At 50.3% G+C, this 25,284-nt stretch overlaps 1 protein-coding gene across 3 annotated transcripts in view; it reads left to right on the top strand.

The window, feature by feature from the left end:
• Nucleotides 1-25,284, top strand: part of ETS1 (ETS proto-oncogene 1, transcription factor) — a 74,626-nt gene that overhangs the window by 33,159 nt on the left and 16,183 nt on the right. For all 3 annotated transcript variants that reach the window (XM_080366619.1, XM_080366618.1, XM_080366617.1), the window contains 3 exons: nt 20,563-20,682; nt 21,366-21,566; nt 24,968-25,045. In XM_080366619.1, coding sequence (XP_080222745.1) covers nt 20,563-20,682; nt 21,366-21,566; nt 24,968-25,045 — 399 coding nt within the window. The remainder of the gene's footprint in view (nt 1-20,562; nt 20,683-21,365; nt 21,567-24,967; nt 25,046-25,284) is intronic.

Below are 25,284 nucleotides of genomic sequence, written 5' to 3'. Positions count from 1 at the left end.
GATGCTGGGCTCCCCATGCTCCTGCATCCGCTCCCCCTCTTGCTTCCTTTCTCTGCAGGTGTGTTACGGGTGCGGTGATGGATTTATTCCTCCCTGGCATCAAAAGAGGTCTGTGCACATGCAGCGTAGAAATCCTGACTGCCAGGAGATGGAAGGACCCCGTGTGTTTCGGTGCTTCACATGCTGTACCTTAAGGACAGCTGGGAGACAGACGCATTGTTTCCATTGGCCTGTGCGTGGGTGGCATCCCAGGGGTTTATTTTTATCTGGCAAGAGCCTTTCCCTCTGTTTAGGGTTTGGGACAACGTTGGGCTGAGGCTGAAGCAAGATTTCTCCTGCTGTGGTAGCTGCAGGGTACGGGGAAGCGGACAGCTTCTATGCAGTGTATTTTTGGATGTAGGACCTGCCTGAATCACGCTGCTTCCCCTTCCCAGAGCCAGGCCAATCTTTTTGTCCTTTGCTTTCAGTTTTAGTGCAGGCAAATACGGAGGTTTGCATTTAAAGCAAGCCTTCTGGAAAATGCATACCCTCCTCCACAGTGCCCTGCTGCAGGGAAATGGCAAAGTACTTGATGAATCAGAATACATCTTCATTATGGTCTTAGGATGGGATCCATCATCCTTCCCTCGATCTTGTCTAGGAGGGGCAAGTTTCCAGCCATACCTTCGCTCCCAGCTCTTTATATATATGCACAGAATAGGGTCACAGCTGGATCAGCCCATTCAAGGGGAGGTGATTTGCTGAGCTGGTTGGGGGTAAGAGTAGTGCGCAGGGACTTGGAACATCTTCTCTTCCAAAAAGGAAGACTTGATCCTGTGTTATCCTTGCACTGCACTCAGGCTTCAGGCTGGTCCCTACAGCTGTGGCAGCTGCTGGCTGACTCAGTTTCCCTGCTGCTGTTAAGAGATTGGTCTTGTTGGTGGCTTGCATGGTCACGTTGTCGCAAAGTGGGATGAAACAGTAGCAGAACAGCAGCATTTCCCTCTCTGCTTTGAGATGTCCTCTGTCCTCTGTCCCTTCCTCTGCATCTGTTGTACTAGAAGAGCATTTACCTGTCCTCGCCAGGATGGGCTGCATGCACACAAACTGCCAGAGCATTTGTCTGGAAGCCCAGCAAAGCCTGGGGAAAGGAGAAGCAGCACTGAAGGGTGAATGATTTCAGGGATGCAGAGAGTTGCATCCAGCATCTTTCTGAATGCTTTTTGCTTCTGCATTAACAGCAAAGGTGAGAGCTCGGCTTTGGCTGTGGATTGCTCTGTGTGGGCATGAATCATCAGCCAACAAGGGTGAGAGACTCTAATAAATTGAGAGCTTTGGGCTCCTCTGGTGTTTTCAATGCTGATTGCCTGTGGAGGAGGTGAGAATTTGAACTGAAAAAGAGCAATTATCTTTCTATGCGCTTACAGAATGCCCATTACTGTGGTATCCAGCTAGGATGGGGTAATGAGAGTTTCCCGGGAGGGAGGGGACTATGTGCACCTGGCTGCCACCAGCTCCAGCTTTAGTGTCAACTCTGTCTGCTTAAGGGACAAAACTGTGAAAAGAGGTGGAAGGAGGCCAGCTCCGTCGACCTTTCCTTCAAGTGATACACCCGCGAAAGCACATCCCTGACTACAGCATTTTTAACCTGGATACAGGGAGTTAGATTTCCAGGGAGGAGGAGCAAAGCCCCATTCCTTCCATTTTATCATCATAAACTCCCCAAAGCATGTAACAACTGTGTAATTGCAGCGTTGTTACATGAAGTGGCCGCTAATTTGCCATGTAATTACAGCGTGGCATGCTTTGATAGGCCTTATAAAATGAAGGGATAACACAGTCTCATGCTGGAATGCTGCACTGAAGCTCTGCAAAGCAAGCTGAGGAGCCCATCGTATGCCACCCCGCTCTCCCAAATCCATAGCAGATTGCTGACAGGCAGGCAGCAAGTAGCCGGGAGTGCGCGTGCTCTCCAGTGGGACTGTGGCACGCTGAGTTTTACCGCGGGAGCCTTTTTATATACCGGCTTTTAAGTATGCTGCTGTGAAAAAGCGGTGACTGGATCCTCCTGAATAGATCCCTGCGGTGTGGCTGAGCTGAGGGGGCGGTGGGGATCAGGTTTAGGGTGCAGAGATTGTCCTGTGGTTAGACCCTGAGATTGCAGTTTGATGCTGGCAGCAAAATGGAAGGTGGCTTGGTGTTCTTCACCAGTTGGCGATGACAGCAGATACATCATAGGCACTTGGGGAAGAGGTAAGTGTAAGACCAGACTATTGTCTGAGTACGGTTAGGGGTACAAACTCGCAGATCTGTTATCCCAAATGGCTGTTTTCAGTTGTGGTACTGCTATCAGCTGGGATTTTGGGGAAGGAAGGAAGAAATCCATGTGGATTTCTCCCAGACAAGGAAAGCAAGCTTTTTTGCACTGTCAGCTGGCCCTTGCATGGCACAGGGCTTAGGAAGGCAGGTGTCATTGCTGTCCCTGGAACGGATCCAGAGGATGGAGCTGCTGGCATCTTCCAGATGTACGTATTTTGCTCAGGGGAAGACCTGTGCTTGGTAGGATGGTGCCAGGGGACTAAGTGAAGAGAAGAAGGAGGGGATGATCTGCCCGACTCGAGCCCTGGAGCCAGCGACTGACTCTTCGTTGTTCTGTGAGGTTGGGGGATCCCTACGGAACCTGGGGTCTTCCTTATGTGTGCCAGATTGTGCCTCCGTAGGTCAAGACCTGACTCCCCAGATTTGCCTTTTGGCTGTGAGGTGTGGGCCGGTCTGCAGCTTGTCCAGATCCGTGTAGCTCCACTGAAGCCGTGGATATATGCTCTGATCCAGCGTAAAGCCTCATCACTGCAGAAGCTGTGGGACAAATCTGTAGCCGATATAAACTGTACAGCTGTCTCACAGCCAAAAATTGGGCCTGCAGCCCCCTTTTTTTTTTAACCCACGACATAGTTATACATCTCAGCTCTTTTGTTCCTCTTCCGTGACTAAGCTGCTCGCTGCCTGTGTTTCTTTTTTATTTTTATTTTTTCTTCATTGTGTAGTTTATAATCTTCCAGCTAGATACAGAAAAAAAAATTGCAGTGCTGGCCAAGAAGGCTCTGGTTTCGCTGGCGTGGGGCCATGCTTACATCTCCAGTCAAAATACTGCTGGTTAAACAATAAATATTTATTGATTCTCCTACAAGCTCCTACATTTTTCCCAGGTGCAGTGGAATTTGCAGGGGGGCCACTTGAGTCCTGCCTATTGCAAAATTGCGAGATGGCTCCAGAGATAACAGCTTTCTAGTGGTCTCGAATGCGAAGGTGACCCTTGCAAAGCTGGGTTCAGTCCTGCTGTATGGCCCTGCACATCCAGCCTATAGATGTGCTCTCTTCTGCTCTCTTCTGTCCGGCCCAGCTTCCCCAGGTTTGAGGATTTGTGCCTGTAATTGCAGCAGACTTCGGTGGCAGTAACATGAAAATGTGCAAATTGGCAAGTGTCTTTACCAGCTGAACACCGAAGGGACTTGCATTCTGAGGGGATACAGTTTGATGTCAGGTCCAGAGAGGTGGCCCAAAAACCCCCAACCAAAAAAAAAAAAAAAAAAACCCCAAAAAAAACCAAACGAAAAAACTAACCCAGGGTGGTTTCAGTTTGTAATTTGGTTAAAAGGCGCAGCCTTTGTATCTAGATTGTAGACACCCGCTGGATCTGAAAGCGTTTAACATTAACAGGCTGCAAATGTTTGCATGCAAAGGCTGAGCTGCTGCTAGGCTGCTTGTGTTTAGGTGGAGGCAGAGGTCTGGGTGCTTGCATTCAAAAGTGCTCGAAGTTGTTCTGTTCCTTTCTCCAATGTGGTGGGTGGCTCAGTAACTTTTGGTTTATTTAGCCCTGGATGGGGGGCAGACTCAGAGCTCTCCACCATTGCTCACCTTTTTCCGAACCGTGGGATGAAACTGCACCTAATTTTGTGGTGGGCTTTGGTGTGTTTTTTCCCCACTCAACTGGCAAAAATCTGAGCCCTGGTTTGCTCTTCTGTCCCACGAACAGCATCAAGTCATTGGGGCGATATCTATACGTGCAGGACTGAGCAGGTGATACATTTTTCCCCATCACCTCTCCTGGTCTTGCTGACTGTGCACAATTTTTTGGCGTGCCTTGAATTGCTCTCAGTACCTGGCTTTGTCCAGCAACCTGCTGCATGCACTGTGCAGGTGGACCTGTTGTTTGGGAGAAGCTGGGATGCTGTGCTGGTGCAGCGCAACTATTCGGTCCTGCGTCTGGTTCCTGTAGGCATGCAGCCTGTGGATATTACAAATATCCAGAATGGTATTACAAATGTAAGGAAGAAAGAGCAGCTTTATTTCCCAGAGAGGAAAATCCCCACATTTCTGTGGGTCCCTCTGGTTTGGGAATGAGAGTTGCAAATCAAGAGGTCACTGTGAGCCCTCAGCTGTTTGCTGTGTGCTGGCAGCAGCCCCTCTTGTGGATTGGGCTCTGTCTGGGTCGCAGGGCTCTGTCTGGGTCTGAGCTGGTCAGACTCCTGGGCTGTAATTCCTGTCCCCATCATCTCTCAGGTGGTGTTGGACACAGCAGCAATCCACTGCTCCACCAATCCCCTGCTTTCCAGCTTTTTTTTGCTCCTGGTAAACCTTTCCTGTAAAGCCAGACGAGGCAGAGACCTCCATCTCAGGTTGCTGCTGCAGAAAACTCATCATTATTCATCATTAGAACACGCTGCAAAAAGTGTCCGGTGGGCTGAGCTGTGCTGGCTCAGCATCCCTCAGCACCCTGGGTGGGTTTGCAAGGAGGATTGCTCTCCTGTGCGTAGGAAGCCCTTCCCTGCCGAAGACCATGTTGCTGGGGTGGCTGTGGAGCTGCAGGCCGGCTCCTAACCCCAGCTAAGCGTTCAGAGCTTGTTAATGAACGAAATGCTTTTTCTTACACGGAGGGGATTTTAAATTGGCTCCACATGGATTATGTACGTTGTCGCACTTTCCCGGAGGGTGATGGCATGAGTAGGAATGTGGGTTTGATGAAAGAAGCCAGACACTGAGTCAAAAGCAGAGCAGCTCCCCCAGCACTCCCCTCCCCATGCCCCCTCTCCCCCCCATCTCATTTCAAATATTTGACGTGATTCCAAGGCATTCTTCAGATGGCTGGTGGGGAGCGCAGGAGAAGCCAGCCAGTGGGACTTTGCTTTTTTTTAAAATGCAGCATGCTTTGGGGGCCTCTGACTCCAAAAGATGTTGAAGAAAAGCTTGATGAGACCTGGGTTCAGGGGAAACTGAGGCACAGTGGCCCCACTACCCTGCAGCAGCGATGTGGGAGCATCCCCAGCCATGTGGTCCAGGCCTCCCTCTGCTTGCAGTATTTAGTTTTTCTCGTGGTCTGTGTTGAGCTGTACTGCACCTCTCTGAGTCCTCCACAGCGCCACGCAGGCCAGGACCCATCTGCCTCTCGGCATTTCCAGTTTAAGTATGCTGGTTGAGTCTGATTTGGGCTGGGAGCAAGACTGGGAGGGAGGCACATGGCTCAGCCCTGCGTACCTCCAGGAACCAAGTGTCTTGCACAGCAGGATGAGGGTTGCGCATCCTTGTGGCGGCTGGAGTCCTGGGCAGGGTTTTCCACTGGGATGCTGCCTCTCCTGGGATGTCCTTGGAGGTCTCCGGATAAAACTGCTGACTAAGGGAAAGCTGCTGCTGATGTTGCAGCCAGTAGACCCCAGAAACTGAAGCTGGACACTGGGAAGTGCTTTGGGGTTTGTTTTCTGTTGCTTTTTTTTTTCTCCCCTGTCAGCACCATCTATCACAATAATCGAAATGTGGCTTTTTGACCCACATGAAAGTTTTTTTTTTCGTAGGTGTCTGCATGTGTTTGTGCAAAACCACTGAATTTTGGTCAGCGTTCTGGAAGCAGCAAGGGTTTTTTTTCTTACCTTTTAGTTTTGAGAAATTGTTTACCGAAACCTGAACTGTCAGAAGAAACAACTTGCAAAAGCAGAGTACTCCTGGCTTTTTCCACTAAAAAATTAAAAAAAGATGTAGTGGAACACGTGAAATTTGGGTCTTATTTCTTTTCCTTCTTCTTTTTTTTTTTACACATTATTGTTAGAAGCGGTTTTAAAATGCAATGCCAAGAGCTTTCTCTTTTAAAATGCTCAAGGCATGTTACTCAACTGCTCTGTCTCTCCAGACCGCTTTGTGAGGTCAGTAAATGCAATTCCTCCTCATTTGCAGCCGGAAGTGGGGAAAAACTCATTTACTCAATCCCCAGCATCAGCCCCAGGCAGCAGATGAGCCTGGCAGGTTGGTAGCAGCATCTTGGCTCCCCATGCCGTGCCCTGACCCTATAGCGTTTCCTGGACCTATCCTTTCGAAGGGATGCGAAGAAATGTGTGCTTGGTGGCAGAGGGCTGTCCCCACTTCTGGGAAGCCCGGTGCCGCTGCGGCGCTGGGAAAGTTTCGCTTTCCAGCATCAGCAGTGGGGTTTCGAAGCTGTCACGGTAGCCATGGCCCGGCAGGGTGGTTAGTCACTGGGGCTGGTTTCCATCCCTTTAAGCGGCTCCAGATTTGAAGCTGGCTCTAAAGCTCGCAACTTGAAAGGCCCCGGCCGTGCGCCTGTTTTGCCTTTGAGCTGGATGACTCTCGCGTGTTCCTGCTTTCAAACAGCCAAGTGCCGGGACCATATGGATCCTATAGAGTGACCTGACTGCCCGTTGGACCAGCGTAACGTCAGCTGGGTGAGGAGGGAAGGGAGCTCAGCAGGGAGGAGGAGGCAGCCCCGGCGCTGAGCTGCTCTCAGGGTGAACCAGCCCTCTTGCCACCAGCCTGAGCCATTTGGCATCCTCAGCCTGTGATCGAGGGCTGCTGCCTCTTCCTTGGCTTCCCAGGGAGTTTGCTGGCTGCTGGTCCCAAGCACTCATTGAAAGGCAGAGTTAGGACTAAAAACAAACGAAAAAAAAAAAAAAGAAGGTGGGGAGGGGAACTCACCCCTTCCCCAGAGAAAAAGAAGAAAAGCAAAGGGGAAGGATAGTGTGCCTTTAAACAGCTGTGCGCCAGCGTGTGTAACTGCGCTCGCTAATCTGGTGACTAATTCAGTGCGCTGCAAAGCAGCAGCGAAGCCGGCTGCCAAGCCGGGCTGCGTCCCTGGCTGAAGGCTTGAGGAGTCATCAGGTCCCCTCCCTCCTTTCATCCTGCGCCCCGCCGGGTGCCGTCCCCCCCCCAGCCTCCCCACCACTCCCCATGGCAATTTATTTACTCATCTGGAGGGCACAGCCCTGGCGGTCTCTTGACTCAGCAGTCCGGGGCTGATGGGAGCTGCGGGAGCAAATTCCAGGCAAGAAATAATCTCGTGACTTGTCTCGGAAAAGATTGCTTCGAAAAGATCCCCTTATGGTCACGGAGCACTCCGTGCCCGCCCCTCCGGCAGAGCCCTGACGAGGCTCCCGATTTCCCAACCTTGGGGAGCCGGAGCAGTCAGCCAGGGCAGCTCAGCGGGACTCGTTGGACCTTTCTGCCTTGGAAAAAGAGGGATGGATTCAGAGATGGGGGATGGTGTGGGGGCCCTGGAGCCAGTGTCTGACCCCCCCAGGGGCACAGGGGTATGGCAGGCTGGAGCTGGCTTGCCAGGGCAGAGAGCCCAGAGGTTGGGGTTATGTTGATTTTGGGGTCATTCCTCTTTTTTTTCCCCCCAGTTCTCACGGAGGGCTTCAAACCCTTCCTTCGTCCCCAGGCAATTTGAGTTCTTCCATCAGAGTTTGTGCTGCAGCGGCGCTGGCGTTATGTTCAGTGGGGCTGGCACTGTGGGATGACTTGCAAATCGTATTTATGCTTTTTTTTGCCTGCTGACTTTTTTCCATCTTACGTGCCTCTCTTGCCCTCTCCTTTTTTCCCCACCTCCTCCCCATCCAGAGTCACTTGAGTCCCATCCCCTTTTGAAGGCACTTTGGGAGGTCTGGTCCCATGCCCAGTGCCTTCCCACGGGTGCTGGGAATGGGGTAGGATTAGATGAAGTTGGGAATCCAGGATCTTTGTAAACCTGCATTTTTCAGGGAGGAAGGCTGGCCCCCTGGGTGGGCAGGGCTGCTGAGCTGACAGCTCTTGTGCCTCCTCAACTGGGATCAAGGCTCGGGAGCACACAGCTCCTGGGGCTGTGACCGCCGGGACACGGGTCTCTACAGGCATCCTGCCTCCCTGGAAGGGTGCGCATCCACTGCAGCGGCCTTGCTGCTTTTGGAGATGGAGATGCCTGGGGAGAGGAACCAGCCTGTGGCTCCTGCTCCTCATACACTTAGGGTTTCCCCCCAACCCCTAAGCAGCAGGAGCACAGGACCAAGCCACCCAGGGCAGCAGGGGGGCTCACACCCCCGAGCCACACATCCAGAACCTTGTCGAAGCTCCTCCAAGCTTGTTATGGTCGGTGGAGGATTCCCAGAGTTCTTGGCCAGGGCTGCAGTCTCCCAAGTTGCCAAGTGACACCCCCTCCACCCCCTCCTCCATTTGTGTCTCCTCCTAATAGCCTCTTGGCCTGAGCAGCCGAATTCAATCAGCCCTTTCACCATCTGCTCCCAGGCACTTCTGCCGGGGAAGGCTCGGGGCCAGGGAGGCTGTAATTCCTTAATAGCTTCCGGATGCTGCGCATGGGGTGGATGCGAGGGCTGGAAGTGTCTCAGCCTCTCTCCCTCTCTAAGCTCGGGCTTCCTCTGGGCTGAACTGAGCACCGCTGGGCAGCACTGAGCACCTCCAGCCACTTTGATTTATCCCTGCCTGCCTTTTGCTCTCCCATCTCCCCAGGCTGAGGCCAATAGGTGACATAATCCCTGTCCTGGACAGCCCTTGGCTCCGGGATGGGGATGACTGAAGCTGATGGGGCAGCCCAGTTCATCTTTGGCTGCCTTCCCCAGCTTACTCCCACCTTCTTCATCTTCCCAGGGCTTTGTTTGGCCCAATCTCTGCACTGGTCCCTTCCCTGATGGGAAGTTTCCTAGAAGTAGCAGCTGGAAAAGAAGACCTTTTCGGGGTCGATCGAGAAGACTCTTGCTTCTTGTGCATGAGGATCGTGATAACCTGGAGATTGCATGGTGTAGCCCAGAAGAGGCAAAGTCCAGGAGCTTTGTGCTCACCCTGGATGAGAAGTTTTAACTCAGGGCTCTTCAGCTACCTAGGGTGCTTGGGAAAATCATCTTGTTCTTTGTGTTTGTTTCCTTGTCTGCTTAAAAATAAATTAATACCAGGAGAATTGTTCCATGAAATTGGTTTGGCACTGGTGTTTCTGTGGCTGTCTTTCTGGTGTGGGCTGGAGAGTTTTGGTTCCCAGGTTTCTCTCAGGGCCCTTTCTGGCCTTTGTTGCTGGAGGAGCTGAGCAGCTTGGTTCACTCTCCAGGAACAGGGCGGTGAAACAGTGTCGGGCTCCAGTCAGGCATCCAGGGATGGCCTTGTCCCTTGTCCCCCCTCCTGGCCCCAAGGCCGATGTGAAGTTGACCCTCGTTCACCTTGCCGCAGTGATACCTTCGCTTGCATGGCTTTCAGCCCAGCCAGCAAATTCATCCTCGGTTTGTGGTTGCTGCGGTCATCTGTGCAAAGCACGCCTCTCTGGGGGCTGGTGGGTGGAAATGTTCAATGTGCAATGGGTGCAGAGCGTGTGGCCCTTGTTTGTGGGCTGGGATGTAGATGGTGCTCATGGAGGTGTCATTTGGTGGCATTGGTGGAGTCATAAACCTGAGAGCTGCCTGGTGAACCAAGGAGATGGAGCTGGCTCAGGCAGCAAAGCGAAGAGAGCAGGTCCTTCGCTTTGAGCATCTTTTGCCTCTTCTGCTTAGTTGGTTCTTTCTCCCCTCCTGTTAAATGGTGCTGTGCTTGAGAGATGCAGCTGGTGTAGGGAAGGTGCTTGGAGTGTGCAGTGAATATTGTGAGCTACTCTCATTTTGATTTCAGCTGCAGGGGGCTATTGTGTGTATTTCTGAGCCACAGAGAGGGGAAGCATACCTTCAGAGAGCAGGGGTCAGGATACTTGCAAGTGTAAGTCTTCAGTGGCAGTAAATCCAGTGATGCAAAGAAGTAAATCTGTATCTAGCGCAGGGGAATTAGAGGTATGTGGATCGTTATGCTACCTGCCATCTCTTGGCAGCTGTTAGCAGAGTTGACTATTTGCTCTAAAGAGTTATAAATAATTTTGTTGATTAAAATGATTGATTATCTTTGGTCTAATATTATTTAGTCAGAGCAAACAGTGCTGAGATTTACCAGCCGCGCTTTCACCTCCCAACCCTGGTCTGTTTGCAGAAAGCCTGTGCAATTATTTGTTTGATTTCAAAGCGAAATACCCTAATCTCTCCTCTTCTTTGGTAACTGCAAAGACAACTGGACAGCTCAGCCTGATAAGGGAGGACAGACCTGGAGTCCTCCTGTGTGGTGGCAGGTCCCTGGGCAGAAGGGGACGAGGTGGTGAGATGGGGACCTGTTGGTCACCAGGTGAGGACAGGGTAAAGCTCTTGGGCTTCTCCTCCGTGCCTACTCACCTTGCTCACTGAGTGCTGCCTGCGCTTCCTGGGCAGAACTGAAACACTCCTTGCTGTATGGAAAAAAAAAAAAAAAAAGATACTGTCGAAAGCCCGATGTTAAGAAGGGCTGTTCTGGGTAAGGCAGCAGTGATCCCTCTGCAGTCCGTGGGGGATGCGATACGCTGTAACTTGCACCCTGCCATTGAGCAATCCGCTTGGCTGTACGTCTGGCTGGCATTGCCCTGAAGGGAAGGGTTGGCCAGGAAGGCTGCGGAGGTGGGGGTGGGACAGGTGGCAGGAATCTGCAGCTGCAGAGAGATGTGGCAAGCTTCACCCCCATACCCTGCTGCCCTGGGGCAGCATGCGTGCTCGGGAGGTGACCCAAAGCTGCTGAGCCTTCCTTCCTTGTCATTAGCTCGATCCCTTCTGCATCACTGGCTTCGTGCTCTCTGCATTATGTGGAGATGTCCTGGGCTTGAGCAATGCCATAGGAGTATCTGAGGGCACCTTCCACTCATGACCAATAGGCACTTTTATTGTATGAACACCACCAACGTGTCTCCAGAGCAGGTCCAGCCCTTCCAGCTTTAACAAACATTCTTGGTTTATGAATGAGAGAGCTGGTGAGTGGAGGAGAGCGACTTTGATGTGGACAGAGATATTTTGGGGGTTGAACATCATCCTAGCTTGAGGGCACTTCAGATTGTGCCTTGCCATGTGGTACCCTCGTGTCTGGCATGACGTGGCATTGACTCAGCCTTAGGGCAAGGGCTAAGGCCAAGACACAAAGAGAGATCAGTTTTTGCAGGACTTGGGCTGAAAATCAAGTGAAGTTTGGGCAGTTCCTTGGGACAGACAGACCGGAGGCATTTGGCTGGGCGAATGCATGTCTAATCCCTTTGAGGCAAGGATAACTGAGGCTCCTTTTGGACCAGTGGGCTCCCAGCAGCAGGGACATCTGTGGAGTCCATCTACATCAGAAGTGTGTCATACTGTGGTGATGTGCAGCACAAATAATTGATCGTTCTGGGTATGGAGTCATTTCATGTGGCCATGGATATGCAATGAAACCATCCCAAGCTGTAAGGTCATATGTAGCTGCTTACAAAACGTGTTGTCGCAGCATGTTCTTCAGGTGTGTTTGAGCCGACTTAGAGGGGTTGGAATCTCTTTGTGGGGTGATGAAAGAGCTCAACATGAGTGAAGGTTCCTTGGCCCTTACTCCTACTGCGAGGGGGCAGCCCTGCCAAGAGATCTCAGCCTTCCCTTTTCACACTTCCAATCCTGACAGCATCTTCCTTGCACAAAGTACAGCCAATTAACCTCAACCCGGCCTTGCAAAATCTCCACTCTCCCTTTCTGGGAGACTGTCACGCATGGTTTGGCAGCCCCATCCTTCCCCAGAGCAAGCAGCTGGAGGCGTTGGAGCTGAATCCCCATTGTGTCTGTCCGTATCCCTGGACGATGAAGGAGCCGGAGATTAATATCTGAAGGAGAGAGCGAGGGCTTGCTTGGCTAGAGAAATGCTCGATCTGAACTGCTCGGGTGTGATTACAGTGGTACCTTGGTAGCATCCCGTGTGTGCTTTTGCAGCCCAGGGTAAATATATGTCAGGTTACTGGCATGCATCCTTCTCTTGGGACAAATCCTCCAGTTGCATCACTTCTTCATCGAAGATGCCAGAAATGGCATCATCAGCCAGAGATGTGAGGTGAGAACAGCAGAAGTCCTGCTTTTAACCTGGTTGGAAAGAAATGTATGCTTTTACAGATATTGGGGAGTGCTGAGTGTGGATGACCTGGACCACTGTCTCCTCCGTGGAGTGATGGAGGCCAGCCATGGGTTTGCTTTGGGAGGGCTCAGGCCGTGCTCTTGCAGCTGTGGAAACCTCCAGGGTGGTGAAGCCAGCACGGCTGGCCTTGCAGGTCTTCCAGCTCAGCCTGAAGAGAGCGAGGAATTTCAAGAGGCTTCTGGTCCCAGGCGTGAGCTGTTTAAATACCTCGGGCACCCTTCCAAGAAGCAAATGAATATCTAGTTGTTTGTTCGGTGGGGATTGCTGGGTTTTCGGAGGGCTTTTTTTTTTCTTTTTCTGTCATTGCTGTTGAGCAATTGGAGTTTGGCTGCTGGGGCTCAGGGGTGAGGAGCTGGGGTTTAGCTTCTTTTTTGCAGAGGAGCATCTCCCGAGCTGGAGCATTGATGCGGGGCAGCTGACACGGGCATGACCTGGACTTGCTGTTTACACTTGACCTCCTTTTAGTCGGGGCTGGGTGTCCATTACAGGCTTTGCTGAGCCCACCCCGTGCTCCCATTAGTGCGTGTGTGCCTGTGCATGGGGATTAGAGCTCTTTAGCAGCGTGGTTAGTGGGGATTAGAATGAATTATCACAGGGTGAGCATGTCTCATAGGTTTGCGGGAGGCAGGGAGCGTCCTCCCAGCCCTCCCAAGGAAGGGTGGGAGGCAAACAAGCCTGAAAGTGAGATGCTAATCCTATCTCCGGCTCATGTGAGGTTCGATTGGGAAAGCAGGAGGGTGAAGGGTGAAAAGGGCCTGATCGGTGCAAAAAAGGGCTTTGACTCCCGAGCAGGAGTGGTTTAGGCACGTGGAGGTTGTTCCTTGTTGTCGCTGTGTTGGCTGTAGCCTCCTGGTCTGGGTGTCTCCAGAGCACTGACCTGTGAGTTCAGCCTCTGCACGGGTTTTACAAAGGTTTAGTTAACCCTGGAGTCTGCCATCGGGCTGGCGGGTTCGGAAAAGGCTCGTGCAAGTTTTTAGTTGCAAAGCTGTAAATGTAAAGCGACAGAAGCCGTTTTGAAGCTGATTTGGGGAGGGGGGGGCATGTGTTAACGGCGGTGCTGGAGCTAAACCACACCGACCTCGTGGCACAGCCTAACCTCTGCTGTTGCTTCATCTTGATGGAAAAATCTTTTTGCTGACTGCTTTGCATAGTTTTGACAAGCGTTGTTAAACCATGGCCGTGTTTCCCAGCCTGAGAGGTGGCAGCATCTCCTCAGTGCTTTCTTTCATCCGTCTGTGCTCCTCCCAACAGCTGAAATGGGGACGGAGTGAAGCCCTTCACGGAGGGAAGTCCTGCTTTGGGTTGCTGCAGAAAGGCGAACTGTAGGTCCCGTCCCTGGCTGCTGAGGCTGGGGAAACTTCCCTGTAATTGCAGCGAGCGTTGACTCAAGCCCTGTGGTTTTGCTTAGCTTCAGTCCAAGGGTTTCTCTAGCGCTTCTTTCCCTCCTCTCCCCCACAAAAGCCGGGGAGGACTGAGTGAGCTGACCACCAGCCTGCTGTTCCCCTGTGAGCTCCTGGGACTGCAGGGGATGCCGCTTTCCCAGGATCTCCATCCAACACCCACATTATAAAGCTGGGAGGGAAAGAGAGGGATTGGAAAGGAGCTTGAACAAGGGAAGCAGGCAAGCTTGGAGGGCAAAGCCTGTGACTTTGACACCATCAGGATGGTGGGTGAAGCATCCTTTCACCTGCTGGTGCTGCTGCCTGGTTCCTTGCCAGCTAGAAGACACCTAGAGCCAAAACAAATCCTCCCTCACCTTTTGGTTGCTTTGTGTCCGGTTTTCTTCATGGGTGTATCTCCCCCAAGCACCCTCTTATAGCAAGCTTGCACCCAGGTGAGGGTGTCTATTTTACAGAGGGTTGAAGCAACTTACCTCAAAGCCTGAAGCCAAGCAGAGCATCCTGACATCTCACCCTCATCTTAACCTTTCCCCTTCCTCACTCCCTGTGATGCTCTAAGTGCTTGAGAGTCCAAACTTGGAAGAAATGCTTTTATCTGCATTAAGGGAAGACAGTTTTCAGGCCCTTTATTTAGGGGAAGAGTTCGCCCCCATGACACACCACATCTCCATAAGAAAGCTGCTGAATTCCGGAAGAAAGCCGGCTTTGTTGTGCTTTCTGCAGCGCTAAGCAGTGTGGGCTTTCGGTTTCCTCTCTTGTTTTTCTCTTGAAGCCCAGCTTTCATCTCAGAGTATTTATTTTTCACTGCTCGAAGGAGAAAAAAACCCACTTATTTTTCTTTTTCTTTTTTTTCCCCCCAAAAGAAATATATTTATTTTAAATTAAAATAACAAATGTCTGTGCCTTTTGTGCCATTCCTTGCAGAGGGAAGCAGGGCTGGTCTCTGTTGAGTTGCTGCAGGAAGGGGAACCAAATCTCCCCTCCATACTGCCTGGTCCTCTGCCTCTCTCCTCCCATCCCATCCCCACATCCCCAGCCAGTGCCTCTCCCTGTGCTCACCCCTTCTCCCAGTCTGTCCTTGCTTCCCAGATTTCCCTCTGTTCCCTTTTTTCCAGCTTTCTGTCCCTCTTTCCCTTTCACCCCCCCCTGAATTTTGCTGCCCTTTCGGTCTGAGGAGCCCTAATTGGAACAGGCCGGCTCTTCTCCTGCTTCCTGCGTGGGAGTGAGAGGCAACGCTTGTGAAAACAGTTCAAAAGTGCAGACAAATTTTTGCCTAATCCTGCCTAAATAACAGGGGGCTCAGCCGGGGTTATTTGCCCGGCGTTCCCCGCTCCAGAGCGGGGGGCACCTGGGAAAGGCAAAGCTGCCCGGGGGGAGCGGAGGTGCCTGGTGGAGGTGGTGATGGAAACCTGAGATGGAGAGATGGTGCCTCCATGGTGCCTGGGCTGCTTTGGTGGGGAGCGTGGGAAGGGTCTCAGCTCCCGGCCCCCCTCTCCCCAGCCTCCTCTTATCCTGAGAAAGGTTTCTCAGCTGCTGAACCCTGCCAGCTGGGGGATGTTGGGAAATGTGTGCTCCGGCTTCCCCCATCACTAACTCTGCCCTAGTTTTGGTCCTGGTGAAGGCTGGGATAGAGGGGGATCAGCACGGTGGCAGGATGACCTCGGGCGGCGTTGGGCTTGGTGTGGGCTGGAGATGGGGAGCTGTGGGGCTCACTACAGGCACGTGGGAAGAAGGTAGGAGAGCAAACCCGTGTGTGTCACTCCTTGGAGAACCTCTGAGAAACACCTCCTGCTCCGTCATGGACATCCAGTGGTGGGAGGACATCCTGGACCGTGGGTGCCTCGTGGCGGGGCAGTGCTGGTGGCTGTCACTCATGGGGCTTAGAGGAGGATCTCGGCTAGCTCCGGGCTGGAGGAGTGAGGTCTTCAGAGGGAAACAGGCACAAATTCATGCAGCCCTTGGATGCACAGTCCCAGAGAGATGATTTTTCTCAGCTCTCAGCAAATGATATGGTTTGAAACCAACAGGCATCTTCTCCGAAACTTGTCCCCGTGCCTCTTTCAAGCCACCAAAAGGCCTGAATTCCTCATGGTATCAGCATGCTGTGGGCTTGGTCTCGGGCCTGAGAAGGGGAGGATGAGGGGGCTGGGCAGGGAGCAGGGTTTTACCTGAGACAACAGCACACTGAGTTCCTGACCTTGGTGTCCATCCATCAGAGCAAGGCAGGAGGAGGCCACAGGGTCAGGTGGCTCCACTCTGACCCACTGTACATCCATTTACACGCAGGCTCCCGGGTAAAATAGTGGGGACCAGACAAGGACACACTGGGCCTTTTGACGGGAGAAAAAGTGAGTGGCCGAGGGGAGCTTTTAAAGAGGCATTGACCCCAAGTGGAAACTCGGGTGAAAAATGGCTTTGCTCCCATCCTCCTGCTCAGAGCATCTTTTTTTTCCCCTTACTGCCATTTATTTTGCTTATTCAATCAGATGTTAATGCTTTGGCGTGCAGCAGAGTCGCTTGTGTTTTAAGGTCAAAATCCCTAAAGTTTGTAAATCATAGTCTTTAAAAAGATCAGATGCATAGAAATAGTTTATACATGAGGAGCCTGGTGGGAGCAGAGTGGGAATTTGTCTGGGAGATGAACTTGGTGATCTTGGCCTCTTTGTCTGTTTGCTGGCTGGTTTTCTCTCAGGCTCCACAGCTGTTGGTGCAACACCTAGCACAAGTGGGGTGGTGGGTTTGGGGCAGATCCCCCTTAACATGAAACCCACATAGGAATGCAGCACTGGTTCTTGGCAGTGTCAGGGTTGTTATCATCCTTTTGTCTTTCAGGAGTCCTGTTCCCAGGGATGTTAGGGAGCTGGAGGAAAAATAAGAGTCCGGTTTTGAGAAGCCCTTGGGGTCTCAAACTGAGCCCCCAGATCCCTCCTTGCTTTGGAAAGCTGCAGCCAGATGAATAGATGTCCCACTCTGCCTTCCTGCCGTGCAAGGCAAATTATTTATCTCTGCTCCACAGATGCTGGAGATGCTGGTGACATAATTTTCCAGAGTGACTGAAACTCCTGTTAGTATTTAAAAATCAAACTATAACACCCTGCCTGGTCTCCCAGGGGGGAAATCAAATGCAGCCCTCGTGTCAGTGCAGCAGCAGCAAGAGGAGGACATGGCATCTAGGCAGCAAACTGCACGTGGCAGCCGTGTCGATGAGGCTTTAATGGGTGTCATAAAAAAGATACAGCAGACCAAGTCTGGGATGCAGTGCCGTGGTCTCCTGGGCCCCGCTGCTGCACTTGCTTTTCGGATTAAACCCCTGAAATTTCTAAACTGAGTTTAGGAGTAACAGCTGGGTTTGGTGCTGGCTAATGCTGCTTCCCATCCATTTCTTCTGAGCCTGTGTGTGTGCATGCATGCGTGCATGTGTGTACTTTGTGGATAGCGGGAGGTACCCAAAAGGAGACGTTTTATTTGTGCAAGATTTGATTAAAATCTTGGAAACAGGTTTCAGATGGCAGTGAAAGCTGAAACCAGGGGAGCTAAGCCCAGGTTGCTTTTGTTACCGAAATTCTGCTTGGCTCTGACCTTGAGGCATCCCAGACTGGAGGCGAAAGACTTCTCAGTGGGTGCTGGAGGACATCACCGGGGCTTGATTCTCCTACCTGGGAAGTAACTGCCCTGCACCCAGCAAAGCTGCAGTCGGCAGAGCTGGGTAGAGCCCATTGTGCTCCCCGGCCATGCAGGGATTAACAAAGAAAATGATATTTAAGTAAATACAGTATCTCAAAACCTGCAGAGGCAGAATTTAGATTAAAAACTGCCCGTCCCCCCTGTCTCTTTCAGATCACACAGCTAAGGCATGTCCACAAACATGTATGCAGAGCTTTACACACACATTTACACATGTGAGCTTCTCTATCGATGTGGGACACTGCTGACTAAAATAAGGCTTCTGCAAGCGTTTGCAGGCTTGGGGCTTTTTGGCTGGTTTGTCTTCTGAAGAAGTTTTAACTAGTACCTACAATCTAACAGGAAAAACGTAGATGAAGTTTCAATCCTAAATCTGCCGGGTACAACGTATTTTGAAGGAGAACCTTGAAATGCACATTTTGGTTTATTTTGGTGTTTAAATAGAAACTCTCTTTCGGCACTTTTCTTTTTCTTTTTTTTTTTTTTTTTTTTTTTCTCTTTAATTTGAAAATAGACTGTTTGCTTCTCCGATGACCTCTCCCTGCGAATCACTTTTAAGTCTTCCCTGTTTTGACATGTTGTTTGTGCAGAGCTCAGCATTCACCTTACTAAACTGAAACCTTATCCCCCGCTACTGAAAAATTGATTCGCTGGGTATATGCAAACCCAGCCCCATGAATCCTGCAGGAGAAAACGGGGGATTGGTGGTAGGTACTCACTTGTATCGCAGAGATAAAAAAATTTTCACACACCTCACCTTGCCCTGCTGCTCTTTGTGGCTTGCCTGAGGAGGTCACAGGTTTTTCACAAGCGAATCAGTGTAAAAATTGGGGTTAGAAACGTTTTTTTTAGCCTAACTGTGACTCATCTTCCCATAGCACCCGGGAGCAGTGAACTGCCGTTTAACCAGTCGGCAGAGGGGAGCGGATTCCTGGGTGGTCCCTGTAACCACAGAGCACAGAAAGCAAAGCATTAAAATGTAACATGAGGATGAAGGGAAAGGGGCACTGAACCACTTTCTCCCACTGTTATCTCAACACAGCAGATGGGGAACAGAGATAGCGAAGGTGGCTGCTCATTTTTCTGTGCCCTCTCCAGCCAAATCCAGTAAATAATGAAGTGTAATTTGCCAAATAGCCTTTGAACGTATTATTTGCTTTCAAAGGTCCTGATACTTTCTCTGTGGCAGGCAGTCCTTGATTTATGTGGTGGGGTTGAGGGGAGGAGTTGGGTCCTGAGGGACTCAGTGTTGGGAATTTTACTAGTCTTACCTGAGCAAAGAGTTGTGCAAATCATTACTTGAGTGCCTTGGTGACTAACGTTGGAAGGAGCTGCAAATCGAGGGGGTGATTTTGCATGTCTTTTACTTGGGGACGATGAGTGGAAGGTGCAAAGATGGGGACAGAAAAATTGCCCTTGTTTGGCTTGGCAGTGGAATTGCATTTGGTGCATCCAGGTGACGATTTGGGGATGCTTTGCAGCATGTCAGCCTCACCCTGTGCTATGGAGCTGCACGTGGGTGCTACTTGCCCCCACCCTCAGATTCCCACTTGCAAAAAACCCCTCCAACATCACATTGTTTGGACTTGGATGCCTGCAAGTATGGTTGTGGAGGGACCTGAGTGGAGCAGGAACCCCAGACTGGGTTAGACTGGAAGGCGGCGTTGTACTGGGCTGCCTGTGCTCGGCGGCCGCAGCGCTGTCTCCAGCCCTGACTTGCATTAGGGATGCACTCAACTCTGCTTGAAACAAACGCTGGCCAGCATTTTGCAGGTATAATGGCTGATTAAATCAGAGCTTAAATTAACTTAGAGCAATGGTGAGCCGAGGTGGCTGGGGTTTCCACAAAACAGAGAATTCTTTGATTTTTGATGTCTACATCCAGACATTCATGAAAACATCAAAGAGCTTGTGCATGTTGTCATTTTTCCACTGAGAACAGTTTTCATTGAAAAATTTCCAATAGGCTACAGTGCTAAACCCATCTCAGGTGGAAGATGTACGTAGGAGACTGATAAAGTTCAGTTGTTTGAGATGGTGGTTGTATGAGGCTTTCCTTCTCCGTGAAAGATGTTTTTCAGGAATGCTTAAAATAGATGAAGAAGAGCCAAACCTTTATTCTGATTGAGGAGGGTTTTTTTTTAACTGGTTGCCTTTGTTTATGAAAATGTTTGGCTACAACTGTCTGCCTCCTTCCAAATAAATTAGAAAAAGCAAAAAAAATAAAAAGAAAGGAAGAGCTTTGCTTCTCATCAGGACTTACTCCAAGGCCTGGCTCTTGGCTTGGTCCTGTGCTCTCCCATGGGGGCGGCTGAGCATTGTTCAGTGACTCACCCCGAATCGCGTCGCTCCGTGCTATGGGCTGCGCATGATGTAACTCTGTCCTAATGTGGGATTTTCCAGCTCTTTGTTTTCCTTCCCTCCTTGAATGGGTTTTCTGCTGGTTCCTCATCCTGCCTCAGCCTGCTGTCAGCTTACTTTTTCCAGGATTGCCCATGATTCTTTTAAATTATTTTTTTTCCTTTTGCTTTTCTTTGGACCGGGATGCCCAGAGGTGGAGTGGTAATTTGGAGATGCTTTTCTCTCTGCTTTCTTGTTCACCCTAATGTGGGACTCTTCACCTTCATTGGTGTCTGGACCAGACAGCTGTCTCCCAGGCTCCAGATGGGGGTGATGAAGCCCAGCAGGCTGATGTCTGGAAAGGTCTTTGATATCACCATCTCATTTCTAGTAGCGCATTCATGGTTGGTTTGTAGGAACACCACGTGCACCGTGTAACCTAGCTCACCAGACATGGCCTGTTTATGCCCTTTAAGTACAGGCTTATTATCATAGAATCACAGAATGGTTTGGGTTGGAAGGGACCTTAAAGATCATCTCATTCCACCTGCCCTGTCGTGGGCAGGGACACCTTCCAGTAGACCAGGTTGCTCAAAGCCACATCCAGCCTGGCTTTGAACACTCCCAGCGATTGGGCAGCACATTCCAGTGTCTCACCACCCTCACAGTAAATTCCAAGCATAAAATTCTTTTTTCTTGTATTTAAGATGCCTGCTTGTGGACTTACAGGGTGTAGGTGTAGGAGGTAGAGGGTCTGGGTGTGAAAATTCCAGATGATAAAAAGACGTCTCTATTTTTCTGACAATTTAATGGCCAGCATGACTCCTGTCATCTTTCCCAGTCCCATATCCTTATGACCATTTTTCTCTCCTGCTTCTTTCAGATATGGAATGTGCAGATGTGCCTTTATTAACTCCCAGCAGCAAAGAAATGATGTCTCAGGCATTGAAAGCCACCTTCAGCGGCTTCGCAAAAGAGCAACAGCGGCTGGGAATCCCCAAAGGTAAGACATGGTTTCCCACTGAGCAGCCGTGGTAGCCAAAAAAATTGTGGCCTCTGCCAGGCTGCACTTGTCCACATCTGCCATCTCTTGTGTTGATTCTCTTCATGTAGTGTTGCCTTGTTTTCTTGGCAGCTTCAGCTAAAAAAATCTGGACATACAGGCAAAACCTTTTAGTACCACTTGCCAACTACACCTGTCTGATGGATTGTACCTGTCTGACAGATTGTGCCCGTCTGTCCTGCTCAGTTCTGCTGGGTGACCGCTCCTGCAGCTATGGGGACCTGCTCCTTTGGAGACACCTCCAGGACTCCCATTTGCGAGTCATCTCCACTATACGGAGAAGCAGCAGAAACCTTTTACCAGAGGCTGATGACAGGGAGAAGCCAAACAAAATGGAGAAGTGGGTGGCAGAAGGGGTCAGAGAACTGGTGGGATTTTTAAAAGTCCCAGATGAATCCAAAGCTCATTCCTTGCGTGCAATATGTCTGCAGTAGGGCTGCCCCAGACTGTAGTGTGTAGTATGACATTCCCCCACCCCGTTTTACCCCTGTGCCAGTGGACAGCCAGGCTGTAGGGGACGAGGCAGTGCAGTGCAGCTGTAGCCCTGTTTGTGCCCTGTTTTCCTGAGGAAATGGCCTGTGGTTGCTCATTAATGGATCCCTTCTACCACCCCCTTGCTGCAGATCCCCAGCAGTGGACGGAGACGCATGTGCGGGACTGGGTGATGTGGGCAGTGAATGAATTTAGCCTGAAGGGAGTGGATTTCCAGAAGTTTTGCATGAATGGAGCTGCCCTCTGTGCCCTGGGCAAGGAGTGCTTCCTGGAGCTAGCGCCTGACTTTGTGGGAGATATCCTTTGGGAACATCTGGAGATCTTGCAGAAAGGTGAGTCCTGGAGTCTCCAGGGTGAATGGCTCACACCGTCCTGGGTGACTTGATTTTGGGCCTTTCCAAAAAGCTTGGCTTGTGGTCTGGCTGTGCAATGAGGTGTTCACCTGGGGCTTTATTCCCCATAAAAGCAGCTTTCAAAGCCCAGCTTTCCAGTGGGATTTCAAATGGGCATCCCAAGCGGTAGTGGCCAGTGCAAATCCTGGCACTGCTTGAAAGAGGAAGAGCATTTGTGCCGGCTGCTTGGCAGGAATCCACAGTGGGCAGGGACACTCTGCCTGCCTGGGAAAGGGATTTTCCAAAGCATTCTTCCTCAGCTCCCGTTGTGAATTTTACTACTTCCTCCGGTAGAACTAGGTACAACAATACTGCTGAAATCCACCGTAATTTCCCAGTTGCAATTGGAAGTTGCTCTGCTTTGTTTCATGTCCCAAAAGGTATAAAGGCGTTTTGTTAAGAGTGGCAGTGTCCCCAGCCACAGAAGCCATCTCTGCCAGTCCCTGCATGACAGCATTCGAGGGTGTTAATTTTCATCGACTGGGGACGCAAACATGGATTTTGGGTGTTGATTTTCACAGTGTCTGGATGCCCAAGCAACACTTAACCTGGGGTGGTTTCTAAAGAGCAAGTGAAGAGCTTAACACCTGTAACTGAGCCACAAGCAGGAGCAGCAGCAAATCTGGCCTCTTTCTGTAGCTCCTTTTTGTGTGGAGGCATTTGCTTTCCTGGCATATCCCTTGCACTGTTATACTGACCCCTGCGTGCATGTCAGCAGGCTTGTACTGGTGGCAGGAAGGGGAGGGAGAGCAAAGTTATGCCTTCCAGGAAACCATTGACAAATGAATGTTAATTGCTGATTACTAATTTTACTGCTACCTGTGGTTTGCAAAAGGTAAACACAGCTCTTCCCAGGGTCTGTGTATGACAGGCTGTTTTTCTGCGCTTTGACTATATCTGTTCTGTTCTTCTCTTTTTGCATGATTTTTATTGAGTGCTTGTATCAACAGAAAGCAGCTAAACCAAACAAAGCGAAATGTTGCAGTCATCCCAGTTTTTCCTTGCTATAAGCCATGCTTCTAATGCAGCTCTGCCTCCCCGCAACCCTTCGTTTGTTTGAGCTGTAACACACTGGAGAGGGGGTCCACGCGCTGCAGGTGCTGACTGGGGCATCACAGCTGGGTTTGCAGCTCCTTCCTGCAGATTCCCCAAGGCATGGAGATGAACTTGGTGCTGTAGTTTCATGGTAAAGTCAGGATCATGTTTCCTTATAGCATTGACACACACAGTGTTCAGATGCTGCAGTTGTGAGGATGCAAAAGGTCTGAGATAGAGAGGAGCTTTTACAGAGAAGCTGGAAATCTTTGTGCCTGTTGCAGCTTTGCTTCCAAAAGGATGAGAAAGAAGAAAGCTGTATTTCATTGTCTCAACACTGTCGGCGTAGCCCTGGGAGCCTAGAAACCTCTGTTCTCTTGTTCAGTTTTACTGGTGACTTCGTCACTTCTTGCATAAGCTATCTGAGCCTTAGCTTCTATGGTGGGTTCTTAACACATTTCCCAGAAGGGCAATGTCTGTGAAGTATTTGTAGAGTAACTAAGAAGAGTTTCCAAGAAATAACCAGCCTCACCCCAAAGACTAATTTCTTTTCCCTGTAACTCATAGAACTTGTATTCTGGTAGTACATCTCCAAACTTGACAAGATCTGGGTTCTGTTGTGCTGGTGCTCTACAGATACAACGTGCAAAATTGTCTGTGCCACATCCCTTTCCATGCAAGAGGACATGGTTGTTTCCACTTTGCGGCTGGGGATGCAAAGTGTGAAGAGGTGAAGGTTTTCCCAGGCTCAACCGTGGAGCCAGGGTCCAACTTGCCAGCTCCCATCTCTTCCATCGTCCCCAGCCACCCACCATCATCACTTGGGTGTGTGGATGCTGGGAGTGGTGGTTAACCCCAAAATGTTGAGCTTTACCTAAGCGGTGCGACCGCCGGCGTTGGGTCATGCTGGGACAGGCTGTGACCTTGCTGTCCCTTCAGCTAACATGCCTCCCTTGTGAGTGCTTTCTGAGAGTGACTCATGTACCACAGCCAGCTCAGGGTTTAAAAACGGCAGCAGATGGGCGACTTTTCCCTGCATGGATTTGGGTATTTTCAGGCATATTTTTCCAAATTTCTTCCTAAAATAACCTCTTCAGTTACCAGCAGTCAGCAGTGCCCTCCACTTGACTGTAAGCATAGCTGAAGGTTGCTCTCTTTCTCTGTGGTCACCCACCCTGCCCCTTGGCAGACACCGTGGGGAGAGGAAAAGAGCATTTCTCATTAGGTCTCTCTGTTTGCACAAAACCTCCTTTTGTTGGAGAATATTTTCCACCCTGCAATCCCCAGGAGAGAGGACCAAAATTAAGCTCCTTGCAAGCAAACGTGCGTTATCTTCGGTTTGCTTCTCTTTAGCCTCAGCAGAAATAAACATAACCCAGAGTTGTCTGTGGTTTTTATTTTGGTTACCCTCTGCAAAGAAAATAAAATCTCCCATGCGGGTGTCTCTGCCCACATACCGAGCTGGAATGATTAAGGTGTTAATGGAAAAACTGGTCAGGGTAGGAGCAATGTGGCTTTTACATGGGAAAGCAAAAAATTCAACGCCAAGCCCAAGAGTACCAAAGTGCTCGGAAAAAGCAATAGAAAGCGGAGAATCTATGCTTTGATGTGCTACGCGCTCTTTCTCAGTGAATTAAGCCTGTAGAAAGGCTAAAATTTTGCATGCTGCCCATATATACGCCGTAGAGTGTCTTGTTAGGAGTTGGGTGACAGACAGCAGCAAAGCTTTTTGGAGCATGAGATCTTCTGCCTGCATCAGGTGCAAGGTGGAAGGTGCCTCGTAGGCTGGGAATTAGCATTGCTTTGGGGCTGTAGGAGTTGGTTTTGGTATGTGTTGCCCACTCACTTGCACACACCTACTGCTGGTCTCAAAATAGGGGCTTTTTCAGGAAAACAACTGGCCGCCCATGGTGGAGTTTTTTTCACAAGCTCATAGATGTAAGCGTGATAAGCAATTCTCAAGAGAATGAAAGCTGACAAAAATTGAGGCAAGCAAGGAAATTATGCAACTAGTATTTCAGAACCACCTGAAGCCTCTGATTGAGAAAGTTGTTGTTGTTGTTTTTTGTTTTGTTTTGTTTAAATTTGGGCATGCCTGCAGCCAGAATTCCCAAAGGAACCCAAGTGCATCAAGCACTTGTTTCAGTGGGATTTCAGCTCCTAACTCATTTCTGTTCCTTTGAACATTCTGGTTTAACCCAGAGAGGAGCATTTTAGGAAGTTCAGACCTCTCTGTATTACAGCAAGCCTTGCGAAGCATAATATGCCGATGGACGTGTGACATTTCCTTCCTTTCCTCTTTGCAGAAGAGGTAAAACCGTACCCAGCAAATGGAGTGAATACAACATATCCAGAATCCCGCTATTCTTCAGACTACTTCATTAGTAAGTCTCAATCATCAGTATCATTCTGGTGCTTCCAGTGCTGCCTATTAGAGATTTGTCTGCATCACATGAAGACTGTACCATGCAGTTGTTGCTCTGTTGTGGCAGAGCGTGCAGAGTGTGTAATTTTATCTTTCCTAGGCTTTTGGGTTCATTTAAAAGCCATCTGTACTTTTGGGTGACTGCCTTGAGATGCCATAATCTGACTTTGCAAGCACTGCTTGCTTGAAGCTGTAGCT

This window comes from Falco punctatus (genome assembly GCF_963210335.1).
Source record: "Falco punctatus genome assembly, chromosome: 16".
Taxonomy (NCBI): Eukaryota; Metazoa; Chordata; class Aves; order Falconiformes; family Falconidae; genus Falco; species Falco punctatus.
Note: the sequence above shows the minus strand (reverse complement) of the source record. Positions and strands in the feature narration are given on the sequence as shown.